General features: G+C 45.6%; 1 protein-coding gene across 2 annotated transcripts; it reads right to left on the minus strand.

Moving 5' to 3' along the window:
* Positions 1–5,940: 5,940 nt before the first annotated feature.
* On the minus strand, positions 5,941–15,574 carry MAFK (MAF bZIP transcription factor K). Of its 2 annotated transcripts, none has more exons than XM_063143391.1 (3): positions 15,201–15,574; positions 9,658–9,737; positions 5,941–7,219 (listed from the first exon to the last, which is right to left on the minus strand). In XM_063143391.1, exons 1-3 carry the CDS (start codon positions 15,265–15,267, stop codon positions 6,785–6,787), a joined length of 582 nt encoding a protein of 193 aa, XP_062999461.1. In that variant the 5' UTR covers positions 15,268–15,574; the 3' UTR covers positions 5,941–6,784. The 2 variants fall into 2 exon arrangements, with proteins under 2 accessions (XP_062999461.1, XP_062999463.1); XM_063143393.1 differs by lacking the exon at positions 15,201–15,574 and adding an exon at positions 13,028–13,323.
* Positions 15,575–17,045: the final 1,471 nt, after the last annotated feature.

The following is a 17,045-nucleotide window of genomic DNA, read 5'->3' on the forward strand; positions in this document are numbered from 1 at the left end:
CTAATAAAATGTGAATTTTCCATTGCTGTCTCGTGCTGTTGAAATCTCTGCCAGGACAGCCACCCACCAAGAGATCATACCGTACCACCTTCCTCCATCCCGCCTCCCATATTTTTCCTGAACAGCAACTCTTGGGAACTTAATACCACCTGGCAACAGGTGAATCATAACAGGTACTGTGTGGTTTTTGATCATGTTCCCCCTGCCCACTCTCATGGTACGATGCTGCTACCTGCAATTTGTGCTTAAATCCTTTTGGCTGAACTATTCCCCTTCATACAGCCCTCCCTGCATGAGCCGTGGAAAGGGTGGTACCCTGGTTTTGTTCCTGAGCATTCAGCCTGTCTCCTCTATGGAACAGTGTATGGGAAAGCATCTTAAGAACTCCAGGTGTGAACATACAGCTCATTGACTCTGAATCCAGAAAAAGCTTTATTGGAAAGGTACAAAAAAACCCAAAACAAAACAGGTCATTGCAGCTTAGAATTTACAGCAATAAATTAACATCGTGTTTTGTCAAAAGAAAAAGAAAAAGTAGATTGGACACGCGCACGCACACACACAGTGTATACGCCTTACGAAACAGGCACTCACATTACTCGATATATCAATAATTTATTTCAATAATAAAAAAAAGCAGCACAAAAATAAATACTGAAATGAAATCAAATTGAGTAAACCACAGAGGATAGAATGGACAAGTGATTAAGGAAAAAAACTCCAGATCTGTATGTTTTCAGGATGGGGGCGTGGGAAGAAAGGAGCATTAGGGTCTGCCATCCATGGAAACACACTCCAGGCCACCAAGGCATGTATTAAGTGGGGAACCACGTTACAGAAAGGTTTCTTTCCTTAAAACTTAAAACCAAATAGTCATAAAGGTTAGTTGGGTGGGAGGTTACTTTCTGAGCTCTACAGAACCACGACGTAACCTGATTTCCCTTCTCATTTTCCCCCCATGAAAGAAACACACTACCGTCTGCTTTCTATACATACACATATTTTTCAATGCAAACCTAAATGATTCAGCTCATTGGCTTTCTAATAACTAAGAGTCATTCTATGCGTTATGTGGATTGAGATAGTATGCTGATGGTGTAGAATTTGACAATGCTCCCCCCTATATATAGAAAGAGATTAAAACCTCCCTGCATGTAATGAATTTAGCATGGTTCTCTCACTAATGTGTTAGTTTATTACCTGCAGGGAGCTTTTCCTGTGCATTCAAAATTATGATCCTCCACCAAAGTCCAGTATTCGGTATAGTCCAGAGTGCCACTATCTCAATGCTCAGCATACCTTGTAGGACAGTTCTAACGTTATGCTCAACTTTTGCAAGAGCAGAAGTTTGGTTGGTTCAGTCAAACAGCAGTAGAGATCAGAACAGTCCAACTGGCTACCTGTTGGGACTGTGGCCAAAAACTCCCTGTAGGTAGTCCACCTATATTTCCACCTATGGATTGTAATTAATCCACGGATGCTTGTCATATGCCCCTGTTAGACATATTAGGCTAAAGAAGGTAAATGTGGAGACAGAGTGGGGAGGAAACAGTGAAAAGCAAACAGGCACTGGAAACCCAACTGGCAAGGAATGCCCAATGTGGACATAGGGTACATGTGTCTACTTCTGAGCCCCTCATAACATTCTGAAGGCCGGATGGGCAAAGAAGTAGTAGACCTGGCAGACAGAACTGGATCATTTAGCCTCATGCAAAGTGAGCCCAGAGTGAAACAGGATGATCACCTCCGGGGCTGAATTTCGGCTCCCATTAAAGGCAGCATAATGGGAGACATGACAAATCCTGACCCATGGGCTGCAGGCCACAAGGCAGTTCTGTTGGAAGTCCCACTGAAAATGAACAGGAGCTGGGCAAGAGTCTTGCCATATTCCATGGGAAACCAAAGCACACAGGTCCTCTCCCTTGGCAGCGTGGAAACAAAACTGCTGAGGTATGGAAGGGTGGGTGAAGCCTTGAATTAAGACGGCAACAGAACGAAGGGCTACTTTGCAGCGCACTAACCCTCATGTTCCAGACGTACGTGTACAATCATACACAGACCCCCGAACACCACAGCTGCCATCATTGTAGGTGATGGCACACGCACACACACACGGGTTATTTACTATACACTGCTTTCCATGTGAATTGTGTTAGGTGGGGAGCATCCCTGAAGAAGGAGCTATCTGCATGTGGGAGAAAGGCTACATGGATAAGTAAGCATTGCACAATCCACCCAGCAAGATTCCCCACCCTTTGTGCCTTTGAAAGGAGGCCACTTCAGCCAGATAATATTGGCTTCTGCCCCGGGTGTCAAAACATGCCAAGGTGTGTGGCAACAATACAAAAGTTTTCAGACTCCTCCCATCAACAACCACGTGTCTTTTTCACTCCTCTGGGATTGTCAGAGAAAACTAATCTGCTCTTCCCCACCTTCCCCCAACCCTGCCAGAAACAGGCATATATATATATATATATATATATATATATATATATATATATAAATAAGAAAACTGACAATATCACACTTAAAAAAAGTTATCTTTTACAAAAAAATCTGTACGATAAAATGTATATAATTATGCATTTATTATATATATATCTGTATCTATACGTGTGTCTCTCAAATATTTCCACGTGGTCCTTAAATTGATATCCAATATGGATTACCTACCATGACTATGGTATCAACAGCTTTGATTATGCCTCAGGCCTCTTGCTCTCGATTGAACTGCAAAGGTGCACAGTCCCAGTTTTGTCTTTGGCTGTAGTTTACCCAACAGAAGCTGCTCTCAGTTCTCAAGTTAACCACAGAGAGAGGCCTGCAGTTACCCTAAAAAAGATGATTGCCTCGGCTAGGGGGAATTCAAATGGTGGGTGTTAAACCAGCCCGATCTTCCTAACTTGCTGCCTCGGCCATCACGTCACACAGTAACGAGGAGCCTCGATGTTTCCTTAGGATGCCCATCCACCCACGGGCGGTATCTTAAAGGAACATGGCAGCCAAGGCTGGGGAGTTGGCAGATGCTGAGAAGGAAGTGCAAAGAACATCGGCAAGGCAGTGGCCATGACGATGGGAAGTGATAAGGGGGGAAAGGGAGGGGTCCAACATGGACACCGACCACCTACTGAGGAGAAGGGCTCTAACGACAGCGGAGAGGTTGGAATTCCAGCAGTTACCCAACAGGAAGTCTGCAGCAACTATCTGATGGTAAACACACCACGACACATTCACCAAGGGGGTATGGCACACTGTGTATACAAACCCCAAGGGCAAAATCCTAGCTCCACTGGTCACAAATAGGATTTCAATAGAACTATAGTTGTCAGGATTCTATCACTTAATTGTTATTTTTAAAATATCAACTATTATTTGTCTATACCTCTAGCGCACTTTCGACAAGTGTGTGTGTATGGGGAGGGGGAGGATTACTCGGTCACAAGGAAGCACCACTCAAAAGAGGCACATTCCTTTTCTCATTTTGACTGAATGTGTTGCACGTCCAACCCAGAGATAAGGAAACGGAGTTGCATACTAACGGGACTCAAGCGCTGTAGGCTCGTCACGAATCAGATGTAACCATTTGCAGAGCAACCAAGGCCAAGCAAATGAGGAAGGGAGCAGGATAACTGGTTAGTTCCTTCTATCAGGGATGCATCTCTTCCCTTCTTCCAGCTTTTACCTAGGAGCTGAAAAACAGGGCTGTCCTCATCTCTACAACGAAACTAGGATTGACTCCACTTTCTCATTTTTAGGGTTTCTGCTATGAGATGGACCTGGACCATGACGGACAAACAAGTTTCCTATTTGAGAAGGAATTTTAGGCTGGCAGGGGGATATATGAAGTGTCCAGGCATCCTCAAGCTCACACTGGCCATTAGTATTTATTTTATTAAAGCCCCAACAGTGCAAGGAATCTAAATCCTTTCTCTGCTTTAAGAACTCCAGAAGCTTGCAGAGGTCCCAGGATTTCCCCAAATCTATTTAAGAGGAAACAATAGTAATATGTAGTCTCTTTTCTTCTTCTTGTTCTTCTTCATCCTCGACTTTTGCCGAGGGAGTCAAAAGCAGCATATGTAAACACAGGACATTAACTTGCCTTTTAGAGGATTACGGGAGAAACGGGTCAATCCTGGCATCTCATCTCATGACTCAACAATAAGCCACCAAAGCAGTAGTCTGGGATGAATTTAAGTCTCTTGTAGATGACTGATGGATTTGGTCTCCCCCCCCCAACCCAATGTGTGTTACAAGACGGTAACCATCAATTTTAACTCTTTTTGAGAGTGTGCACACAATCTGGCACTGACAGGAGGCAGCTAAAACTACTGAACGGCGTGGGAGGGCATTTCCACAGCAAGAAGTGTGCACGTACTGATGATGGTAAAGGACCTGTACTATACATGAACTCAACTACCACTAGCACTAGACCACAAGTGTTACTAATTCCACTACGGGAGCCTCCACTTACCCCCAATAATAGCCACACAACTGTGTATTGGGCAGGCTATTCCTGATTTACTCCTGTAGAAGCATATATACACCCAAGGAAGGGACAGGAGACAACTTGAGCTATTCCTCTTACTGGTGTTGGACTTGAGGACGTATCCAGAGCTTTACCACCAGTGAAATATTAGCTTGCCACAGTAATCAACATTTGGGAAACATTAGCAACAGCATGTTCAGTTCAAACCCAAGCCACACACAAGGGAGTATGTTATATGGGGAGCATCTAGACATTCAGTGCCCCACCCACAATTTGTAATGGTGCAGGTCTGTTTTGCAAGTTATCCAGACTGCGGGCACTGGATGTCTGGATGCTTCTCCGTGTAAAATATTCCCCCATGGGAGACTTGGGTTTGAACGAAAGATGCTAACATTTTCCAAATGCTGGTTACTGTGGCAGGTTAGTAGGCGGGTAACAAGGAGAAATTCTAAGGCAGCCTTTTCTCTAGGGACATGTGTGTGTGGAGTTTCTTAGGTGAGGAAACATTGAAAACATGTAATCTTACACTAGCTATCTAAGCCCGTCTGAAAGGTCCTTACATGGGGCTTCTTCTGCGTGCTCATTTTGACTCCAACTTTCAGAGTCCTCCTTTTTAATCTGGGACCCTTACAGATTATCCCTTGGGAGATATGGTGGGAAAGAACAAAAGTTAAAGAAGAGACAGCTTGTTTGTCTTACAGGCACAACCTAAGTCAACTTGCACAAGTTCCTTCTTTTTCATTTAAGCTTAAACCCTTCCTGCTTTCACCTTGATAGCATTTTATTTTAAAAAGACCCTCATTTACAAACTAACTTTGGCCAACAGCCACTCCTCTGTTTCCTTAATGTCCACAAAACTCTACTTTTTTCTCTCTCCTTCACAAGAACAATCCTACTTGGCCTGGGCCAACTGAAGACATGTGTCTATCGCTTCTGTCCCCTGCATCTTTTGCATGCATACAAACAGCCGTTTTGATCCTTCCCTGCCTCCAACTGTCCTCTTCCCCTCACTCCAATTCTTCCTGCTTTTCAGAACCACAAAACACATTTCCCTCCCAACTTTGCTCAAGTAATACCGACATTTAAACCTTCCAGCATTCCTTTGCCTAAAACACGCGCCTCGTGGGTTTCTAGAATAACTTCAGGACAACAATCTGTTGAAATACGTTCCTTTCTGTTTTCACTGCCCATCCATCTTTGCCGTGCATCACCTTTTGATGTTAAAGAACACCAAAAAGAGCACTGGTGAAGTCAGAAAGATTACAGGTCCAAGGTTCTGTGTTGAATTCATATTTGTTTCTGTGGCTTACATACAGCTTCCTCTCTTCCCCCACACTGCTGTGCTTTAGAGGCCTTGCCTTGTTAGGAAACACCTCCTGAGAGCCCTGACCCCTATCGCAACAGTTCTGCTTCTGGTATTTCTCTTTTTCAAGACAACCCTCCACCCACCCATCCCCAACACACACACACACACACACCATGTTCTTCTTAATCATTTCCCATTTTCTCTTCTCTGCAGCATTGTGGGACTTGGATTAAAAAGCTGTTGTTATGGGAGAGAGTGTATGGTTTGGAAGCAATAAGACTAAATAAAAAAGAACGACAACCAATTCACAGGCACATAATGGGGAAGCAGCTAACAGGATCTTTTTGCATTGTAGATGCTGTTCCATTTTGCTAGGCCACACGGCAAAGGAGGAAACATTGGGGGGGGGGGGGGAGAGAATAGTCACAACAACTGGTAAACAAGAGATTCACCCATGAAGGCTTTCCATAATTGGAGAGAAGAGACCCTACCCTATGACATTCTGATGAATTCTCTTGGCTCAAGCTGCTTTATATCCCTAAGGTGGATATAAAGGTGGCTGTGATGGGACATCATCGTTATTATTATTATTCTGAAAGGAAGAAGAAGCTGTTTTTCTCCATTTATTCATTCACTGTGCCAGATGATTCTGATCATCCATTTCTGGGTGGTTCGGTTTCATTCAAAAACATTCCAGAGGATACTCTGGCGTCTTCCCTCAATTGGGGAGCTGCCTAGGACTTAAAGAGGCTATATGGAAAGGCTGTGCCAGGCCCATTGTGCCACTCATACTACTAGGTATGGCATTGTAACGTCAGCCGCAAGAGGCTCACAGAACCCAAGGTGCACAGCAGAACAGCCACTTAAGTTTTCCTTTCGAAGAGTCCACTTCGTGGTCTTGAAAAAAAAAATGGGACTGCTGATTCTGCAGAAAGGCAGGCTCTGAAATGGCAAACAGGATCCAACCTTCCCTAGTTCTCCCACTGCGGACACTAGGACGCTGCCGAAAATGGCACGGAACTGGATGAGATCTCTGCCGACTTCACAATAGTGATGACGCTGGTGGTGGCCACTTTGGTCGGGATGATGGGTCCCCGGGCGACTGTGCGGGCAAAGGTCTGGAGCGCCTCATACTTGGAACGCAGGGCGTCCAGTTCCAGCTTCATGCTGCTGTTTTCCCGGGCTAGCTTCTCCACCTCCTGCTGCAGCTCCACCCGCTGCCTCTCCAGTTCCTCCTTCTGCGTCACGCGCTTGATACGGCAGCTGGCGGCGTAGCCCCGGTTCTTGAGCGTGCGCCGCCGCTGCTTCAAGCGGATGACCTCCTCCTTCGTGAGACCCCTCAAGTGCTGGTTCAGCTCCCGCACAGACATCGACACGAGTTCATCGTCGCTAAGCACCGGGGCGTTCTCTCCCGACTCCTCCTTCACCTGCAGACACCAAGGGCACAGAGACAACTGTGGGTGGAAACCGTCATACAGCCTTGCTATCCTGCATCGCTGCCGTTCATTACTCTTGGTGGTTTCTAGATGGTACTATTGTAACGTGATCTATGTTGGGCTGCCCTTGAAGACTGTCTGGACATTTCAATTCATTCAAAATATTGCTGCCAAGCTTTCGTCGAAGACTGAAGAACAACTGCACTGGTTTTCTGGGTCGTGGTTTTGACATGGTTCAGAGTATCTAAGTATATGCCTTCTTACATATGAAAATCTGCCAGAGTGGCTTGAGGGCATATTGGGATTTACTGGTAGGGATCTGGGGTTATTTGCAGTAGGTTGGGAAATTGCAAGAAAAATGAAAATCTCGCTTATCTTAAGAGAATATTAACTGTTGCAGCTCTATTGGCCACTTTGAGAGTTTTGTGTTAGAATCCCTGATCCGTAGTTAATTCAGGCATAAATCTGTGCTTGAATATGCTGCTCATGTACGGTATAGCTCATGGGGTGCGTTAGGACATTGGCTGACCCCCCCGAAGCAGCCATTTTGCATCTGGCTCTTCCCTCTGAGCCACTGTTCAATGTAGCATTCACATTTACAAAAAAAACTTACCTAATATTGTTAGAAGTTATAGCAATCCATTACATTTTTAAAGTTAATTTTATTATTTTACAAATTAACCATCTAACTTGTTTTCATTATTAGCATTACAAACCTGTTGATATTTAAAGTATCTTTTCTTTTTTGCTGTTAAAGTTAATGCTTTAAAAATACCTGGATGTTGTCTGACAATGTTTGACTAGTATCTGACTTGCCAACTGATTTATTTATTACATTTCTATACCGCTCAATAGCCGGAGCTCTCTGGGCGGTTCACAAAAATTAAAAACATTCAAAACTGATCGAATCTCTTTCGTCCAGTTAAATGCCCAGCCCTAGGATGACTGCAAATTTACGTTGGCCTCATTGGACTGCAAGAAATGCCACAATTTCATGGGCTGAGTGCTTGGCTATTTTGCTTCCCGCTGTAGCATTAGGGCATAGTACTAGCTGAAGGACAGGAAGCCATAGAGAGGTTCCTTCCTTTCTCTCCAGAAGCCACACCAACCTCAGGATGTTGTACAGGAGATGCTTCACATGTCCCGCTTCCCCAAGGGATGAAAAGGGAAATGGTTCAGATGACGGGGGAAATTCATGGCCATATCAAGACATCCAGGAAATGTGTTATAGAACCTGAGCATACGAAATCCTGCAGAATCAGGCCATGAGTCCACGTAGCCTGAACTGGTTGCTTCACTTGCCAGCAACTCTCATGGATATCAAGCAGAGGCGTCTTCCAGCCCACTCCCTGAAATCCTTTTATCTGGGGCTACCAGGGATTGAAGCTGGGACTGGATGCATTCCCTGAATGTGGTCAACCACCATACTATGTGCTCTTTTGTGATTGCATGAATTTGATAAAGCTTCAGCCTACCTCAAGTTACAGATACAGAATGTTCTCCTAATCTCCAATTCCAAGTTAAACAGAGATAAATATATTTTTTAAAAGACGCAAAACTCTCTTCTGAAGGCACAGTACAGCCACATCAGCTCAGTACAGCCAGGCAAGACATCATGGCAATAAATGCTCTCAGAAAGAGCGTCTGGGAAGGTGATAACTTCGACGATCTGCCACCTTGAAAAAGCATTAATATGGCACATTAAAAATGTCTTGCTAGATCAGCCCCAGGTCTGTCTAATCCAGCCTTCTATTTAAGCACTAGCCTAGTCACCATAAGTGGCCAGGAATTAAGGGCAGGCGAGTGAGCAGGCTCCTCACTGACCAGCATGAAAATGCAGTGGTCTGGCAGATGGAGAACGCACACATAGAAAGTGACCCATCTCTCCTCCACCAGCCCATTAGGTTGAAGACAAACTTTTTTACTAGCCTAAGAAGCTAGTAGTCTGTGTTTCCGCGTTGGAGAACAGGGCTTCCCTCCTCCCTAGCCAACATAGGAACACAAACTAATAGCTACTTACCAGGCTTGTAACATTTGTGAGTACATTTATGAGGCTGTTCTAACACAGCATTTTATTCCCAATATCATTTAGCCAGATTCTCTGGAAGCTCATCAGCAGGTAATGCTCATCTCCAGCATCTGGTACATAGGAACAGACTGGCTCTGCTCAAGGAGGTTCCATTTAGCCATTATGGCTTATCTTCCATGAACCTGTCTAATCATTCCTTCTAAAACCAAAGGAAGGGGACAAACAGCTTTAGGAGGACTTATCATGCTCAATGACCACAGAATGTTGTCTGACTGTGGAGAGGTGGGGTGGAATAGAAGATAGAGGCTGGCATCCTGAGCAGAAGAACTTCACACTACAACATTTTGTTGCAGCTCCCACTTTGTCCTTTCTTAAAGACATCTAAGCTTAACCACCTTACCTTTAATGCTTTGTTCGGCTTTGGATTAGTCGTCATAACCTGGGCACAGTCTCCTGGACAGAACTGCTCAGAAATTGCAACTGGAGGGGAAGGGGAAAAAGAAGGGGGGGGAGAGTCAACAGGTTAAAATATTGTGCAGGCTTAGAGAAAGGAAATAGATCCAGAAAAGACATTCAAAAGGACATTTCCCCCAATTCATATGTTGCATTTAGATTCGGGGATCATAGCCATTCTTTTCTATGTAATGTCTATTTAAAACAACACCTCAAATTTTTATTTTGAACTCTTTTCAAATCCTTCTAAATGCATGCTCGTTTCCAGGAGCGTAACCCAGCTTACCAACCATTTCTTCTTTCAAGAAAGCACACAGAGATCCATACATACTTTGCACCCGAGGAAATTATATGTATGCAAGGATCTGCAGATGGGGCAATAATCCAACGGTGGTATTAGGGCAGGCATAAAAAGCAGTCCTTATGCAAGACCTCATCCTAAAGGCACATGCCGGGAAACATCACAAGACGAGTGCAGGGGCTCTTCTTGGGCTCCCTTCTCCCAAATTCAGGCTGAGATGGTGGGACACTGTACAGTTGCTGGGCCAGATCCTGCTGTTAGAGCAGCCCTAACCCATAGCTAGCAGTAAGAGAGCACAGTTGCCCTAGTTTCTTAGACCAGGAAGGAAGTCTGACTCGGGAGTCTTATGTGGGTCAGGAATAACTACCTGGTCAACTGGCATAGAGAGGCTTTGCTGTGGTTGGTCTCCCTGCAGCTTTTATCAGAGTTAGAGTTTGTTGTTGGGGTGGGGGGAGAGGAGGTTAATACACTCTGAATCTCTGCTAGATATTCCACAGTTTGCAAGTTCCAGAGCTGCTAGGAGCTCAGGTCCAAACTGAGTGTCATCACCAAGACAAGTCTAGAGCAGGTCAACGAAGGTATCCTCTACCAGGGGACAACCAGTTCTTGGCGAGGAAAGGAAGGCTAAACCTCCTTCAGCATCTGCATTTCCCGGAACTCAGCTCCCTCCCTCCAGGTACCCCACGGCCCATTAGAGCTTCAGCTATGGGGCAGTATAGAAATATAATAAATAATAATGACAACTGCAGCCCCCAAACAAAAATAAGAAAATGAATAAAATTAGCCTTTTTAAATATAAGAGCTGGCATTACGGAGGCAGGGGTAAGAGGAAGAACTGAAGCAACAAGATGCCCATTTCTGCTAGTGTGGCAGTGAGTGGAGCCTGTAGCTCATAGGTCAATGATTTAAACCTTACCTAGGCTCTTACAAGCAATGGAAGACACTCTTCACCCTCAACAGCCTTACATGGCATGGGACCACAATACCTGACGGAATGCCTCTCCCGACATGAACCTACCCGTACACTGCGCTCAACATCTAAGGTCCTCCTCCGAATGCCTACTCCAAGGGAAGCTCGGAGGATGGCAACAAGGGAGAGGGCCTTTTCGGTGGTGGCCCCCCAATAGTGGAATGATCTCCCCGAAGAGGCTCGCCTGGCTCTAACATTGTTATCTTTTCGGCGCCAGGTCAAGACCTTTCCCTTCTCCCAGGCATTTAACATAATTTAACAACATATGCTAATTTATTTATTTTTAACAGCCCCCAGAACTGTTGTTGTTGAAATGAACACTGTTGTTTTATACTGTTGTTTTTATATTTTTGATGGTTTAAAATTTTGTATACTTTTTAATGTTCACTGTTTTTAACTTTTGTAAACCGCCCAGAGAGCTTCGGCTTTGGGGCGGTATATAAATTAAATAAATAAATAAATAGCCTCAGCCAGTCATCATCAGCCTGCACGTTCTGGACACATTTGCCAAAACCTGGGATCAGTTCTTCAAGTGCATTTTTTTAAAAAGCAATGAGGGGTGAGTGGGTCTAAGTCTTGCATTCAAACACTCAGAGATGTAACACCATACCATCCCTGATCAACCCATGTTTTCTGTTTGCCCGCTTCACCCAGCAAATTACATTGGTGTCACCGGATTGCTAAATAGAGGATATGAGAGCTCCTGCAGAATCTTGAGAACTAGCAGAGCAAGTTGCTAGCACTTGTTGAGAACACAGAGAACCCTCATCATATGTGCAAAGGAACACATGAACAAGCTACCTAATACCTATTCAGACCTCTGGTCTACCTACACCAATATCAACTACTGATGGTCAACTGCTTACCAGTGCTTGAGGGCACTGGTCTTTCTCAACCCGGCTACCCGAGTTCATTTTAGGTAGAGATGGCAGGGACTGAATCCGAATTCTCATACTTGCAAAGCATGTGTGCTTTACCATTGATCTATGGGCCACCTCGGAAGGCATGGAGCCCAAAGGAAATGTAGGTGACTCAGTGGTGGGGCCAGGAAAGAACTGGGGATTAGCAAACCAGAACACACAAGAGAGCCAAAGGCAAAAGTGGTTCAACCCTTAGTCAGTCAGAATCAGAGTGGTGATGTGGGAGGAGAGAAAGGGCAGCAGCAGAGCCCAATGCCATTTCTGCAAAAGCTTTTCCATACAAATACGAAGTTGTTTGGGGAGAGCTCCCCACCCCCACCCCCCAAACCTCCGGACACCCGCATTGCAACACGCTTGAGCCCACGCAGGCCTACAACGACTTCAGACCATGAAGGTAAATTTTGCCAGTAACAAGTGTGCTCCTCTTCGGTTCTAAAACACCTGGACGGCAAACTGAATCATCCCTCCACCCCAGCCCTGGTTTAAGAAATGGGATTTCTGAATTCAGAACTGTTGTCTGTCTAGTTTCTGTTTGCCCAGAATGTTCCATGAAACCCGACTTTCCTTCCCCAATCTCAACAGATGAAGCTAGTTGCTTTTTTGTGTATTTGCAGTTTTTAAAAAGCATGCAAATCTTACCTAGGAAATTGACACACATTTATTTCAATAGCCGAAATCTGGGGATGCTGTTTAACAAACAAACAAACAAACAAACACACAAACCGAACGACCCCCTAACTTTTCATTCTAGACCTCCACCCCATACAAAGGTCACCCAAAAGCCAAGGGACAATAGCCCCCATTCTTTATCGCTGACCCTGCGGAAGATTTAAACTATCCATCTAGAAAAGTGAACAAACCTCTACATTCTCAACCCCACCTGTAAGCCGCCCATATTTCAAAAGCAGGCAGTCCAACACAGCACAAATGAAAAGATAGCAAAACAAGGATGAACAGGTTGCAAGACGGGAGGAGAAAGCAATGTTTTTCTCACTTGTTAAAGGTTCTCTCTCACCCTTAGGGCCCCCTCTGGTCTTCCCAGCAATGTGGAGATGTGACACAACAACAGCAATGCCTTTCCCCCCTTCTCATCTGTTGACTGATGACAGCTGCCCTTCACTCTCACCTCAGGTACACCTAAAACTACACCCCTTCAAATCAGCGCAGGAGACAGTCTGCCTGTCTAGACCTCAGCGCAGAGCCTTCACCTGCATCGCACCGCGCGGATGACACAGTTGGAGCAGCTGTCAAAGAGCCGCGTACCTACCACTGAAGAAGAGGGCAATGCAGCTGTGACATCACAGCAGCTTCCTTTCCCCTGCCAGCCTGGGCCACAGGAACCGAGGGGTTGAACACGAAAGGCTGTCGCGCCTAAGCACCACGGGCTCAGGACGGCTGCAGCGCCAGACATAGGAAACGTTGAGAGCGTCTGGCCGGAGCGGCTCCCCCTCTCCTGGCCACCCCGCAGCCCAAGAAGAAGGGGGGGGGAACTTGCCTCCATCCACGTCTACATCGTGTCACACATTCTAATCATTCATAAAAAAAAGAAAGAAAGGAAAGATACCCAGCCAAAGCATCCCAAGCATGATTCCCTTCCGATAGTTGCCATGGTGACCTTGGGAAAGTAGCCAACCCTGAGACGGTATCCATGGAAACAAGAGAAGCCCAAAAGCAAATCATGACTTGGGGTCATCTCTGTGCAAAGGCATTGGGAGGACACACAAACAGAGAGAGAGAGTCAACAAACTCATTCATTTCAGGGCACTTTTGGGGGAGAAAGGGAAGGGTCAAGGTGTGTGTGTGTGTGTGGAGGGGGAGAGAATCTGAATGGAAGGCGTGTGTGTGGTAGCAGGGGGGTTGGCTCAGCCCAAACTGCTTCTCGCTTGACTTGTGGTGATCAACGCCATTCAGCATCATGTGATGGGCACATAAAATCGAAAGGGAGAAGAGATCGCTGCTGCTCCTGCTGTTTTGGAAGTGGATTTTTTTTAAAAAAAAACTCTTGTAGCCACTGGCCATCTTATACGGCCCAGCCTCTCTTTCCTCAAGCCACTCCTCCTGAACACTAACCGCCAGCCCCCCATCTGTGGCCAGGCCCCTTCTTTAAAGAAACAGGCATGGCATAATGCAATATAATGAAGTTGCATCTGAGTATGTATAGAGTGCCTTCCCCTCACTGCTAAGTAACCACAGCCTGTCCCAACATGCTTAGAATTAAACGAGGTCTCTTTTGACAGCATGAACCACACCTGTTGTTGTTTAAAAAAAATAGTTCCCAGCACGCCTGGACAGCACGGTGAGACCATCACCCATTTTTGTTTTACATTTGAAGCTTGCAAAGATGACAGGAGTGCTCCCCTGACACTGATCAAATATACGCTGCTATTCTGCCCTTGATTGTATCTGCTAATTTCTGTACGAAGTGGAGCAGACAAAGGAAACTCGGTGGTGAATGGCACTAAGATAGCCACCGTGCAGAAGGCAAAAGAGGAAGAAAAGTAGAAAATGTGAGGCAGTGTCAAAGCGATGAAAGTGCCAGGTCCCTGCAAGAGGCCGCTCTATAGATTTTTATCTGGGGAAAACATATGATTATTTCCATAGCACTATCAGTACAGCACAGGACTTCACAATGCCCTAAAATTCACATGTGGAAGGGAGGGATAAATGGCAAAGGATCTACACATGCAGCCGTGAATACCTAGAATCCATTTCATCTTGGGAGGAGGCTGAAGGGTTTAAGCCAGCAGCTGCACGGCAAAGGTATGGTTGAAAGATGAGAAAGATGGAAAGATAGGGCTAGTGTGAGACACTTTGCTTGCCTGAAGCAAGGCCAAGATGGTGGCCCCCACCCATTCCAGCACAAAAGCTAGCCAGACTAGCAGCAGAATTTTACTTGAACACCAGCAATGGGAGACTTTCCGGCACTGCACCTCAAGGCAGCAGGCAAGCTTAGAGTCGGGGCAGGTCGCATGGCACACACATAGTTCTGTTATGCCAACAACTCCCCACCACTCCCTGACTCCCAGAAACTGCCACCTGAGGCAGCCGTCTCATTCTGCCTAATGGTACAGCCGGTCCTGCAAAGAGAGATATGCCTGTGGAAGGAAGTTCAGGCAGACAGGGTATGGTGGTTTAAGAAAGCAAGAGACTTTGGGGCAGCCGAGTCTTAGCAGTGCAGAGCCAGAGGGAGCAAAAGTCACAAGCAAGGCACATAACGGGAAATAAGATAACGTGGGGCGGGACCGCGGAGAGCTTTGCAGCCAGCTTAAGCACGCTGGAAAAGAGCCCAACAGCGTTACCTTGGACTTGTGGAGCCCTTCCCAGGCCCTCGCTCACGCCTTTACAGCTCTCCTCTCCTGCCCTCATGTTTGGACTTTGCCGTGCACCTCTGGAGGAAGCTTTCTTCTCACTGCTCTGACAGCTCCTCTGCAGAAGGCAGACAGCAAAGACATGAAGGCAGGAGCCCTGGGTTGGTCTCCGGGAATCTTTTCCGCGAGAAAGTCAAGGAAGCCGAGTGGAATGTGGCATGAAGGAAACAGGCTGAACTTCCCCTCCCTAACCGTATGTATGTTCACACACACACAGCATGCCTTAGGCCATGCATCTCTTCAGTTCCATAGCTATGCAGTGAGTCATCAGCTGTTTACAGAGTGGGAGAAAGCTCACATTCCCACAGAACCAGAAACACTTCCTTCTTCTCCTCTCTGCCTTCCCTCCCTCCCCACCCCACCCCACCCGATCCCTACAAGGAGAAGGACACACTGGAGTCTCGCTGTACTTGGCAGACTTCTACCAGAAAGGGGAAGTTTTAAAAACACAACAAAAAGGAGGGAGTGGAGGCAAACCTCTGGCCACATCCCACCAGCAGAGACAAAACGGCTTTTGATCATGGACCAGGAAATCTTCAAAGCACCACCCCACACCCACTGTCTGAAGAAAGGCTGACCGAGCACACTCAGAGCAGGATCGGGCATCACCAAATATTGAGTCACCTACTCTCCATTCTGCCCCTTAGGAGTTATTTTTTTAAAAAAATAAACAAACATCTTCTTTAAAAAAAGAAAGAAAAGGAACTGTTGGCTTTTAAGCCTCCTACTTGCCATGCTGTATCACACCTTAATCCTTTTTAATTGCATTTATTTGTTATGTGCTCTCCATACTTCTGCGAACAGGGAGGAGTTCCACAGGCATAGGTCCACTTCACACGAGGAGGGGAGGGACAAAGGCAGGGATCTACCTGAGCAAATGCAGTTATTTCCCACCCGGCTCCAAAAACCAGACCTGTCTCCCCTGACTGGCCTCACGGCACTGCTCCAAATGATTCATCCTCCCTCTACATTCACACATAATAGGAAGTCAAATATATTAGATTAATACACCAGGATATGCATAAGCAGGTGCATATGGCATGTTAACTCCTGCTTTGCGCCTTCCTTCACAACAGCAGGAAAACAAGCCTGAATTCATTGCTCTTCTATTTGATTTGTACCTTACTTTTCTACCAAGAAGAATGATACTTAAGACTTTTTACAATCACAAATAAAACTTGATTAAAACAATAAAACAAATTCATTAAAAACAATTAAACACACAAAAATAACAGAATAATATACTTAACCATCATTATGTACTAACATGGTTGGTACATAACAGGAAGCTATGTTTTAACTACTGAATCCTGGTTTGTTTTACTGCTCGCAAGAAAGGAGGAGCAAAGCAGCAGGAAAGGGGCTGCAGGTGAGTGTGTGCAGCTGAAGTGTATCCTGGCTAGCATGATGTGCAAACTGGGTCTTTGCTCCTGCCCTGCACCTTGGTCCTCCCTGATCTGGCTGTAAAAACCATCTTCCAGCCATTTGTGCCAACAGAGGGAAATTAATAATCAAGTATACAAAAGATGAGTACCAACAGCCATTTGTACGCCATTATTTATTTTGATAGGAGTTCCCCTTCTATATTACTTATTTTATTATTATAACATCCTATATGAAGTTGGTCAGCTTAAGCTTAACACAGGTCATACAGTGAACTTTGCGGCCGAGTGGGAACTGAGAATTGAAGCTTGGCCTCTCCCACAGCCATACACAACACTACACAATGCATCATACTAAGTGTAGCTACTTCAAGTTATTACCACCGTTCTCAGC

The sequence above is a fragment of the Elgaria multicarinata genome, chromosome 17 (genome assembly GCF_023053635.1).
Source record: "Elgaria multicarinata webbii isolate HBS135686 ecotype San Diego chromosome 17, rElgMul1.1.pri, whole genome shotgun sequence".
NCBI classification, from domain to species: domain Eukaryota; kingdom Metazoa; phylum Chordata; class Lepidosauria; order Squamata; family Anguidae; genus Elgaria; species Elgaria multicarinata.

Excerpts from the sequence above, each read along its gene's own strand:
- MAFK (XM_063143391.1), bottom strand. The coding sequence starts at position 15,267 with ATGAGGGCAGGAGAGGAGAGCTGTAAAGGCGTGAGCGAGGGCCTGGGA. Across the intron at positions 9,738-15,200 it reads AAGGGCTCCACAAGTCCAAG|TTGCAATTTCTGAGCAGTTC; the intron begins GTAACGCTGTTG and ends CTTCCCCTCCAG. Across the intron at positions 7,220-9,657 it reads AGCCGAACAAAGCATTAAAG|GTGAAGGAGGAGTCGGGAGA; the intron begins GTAAGGTGGTTA and ends TGGTGTCTGCAG.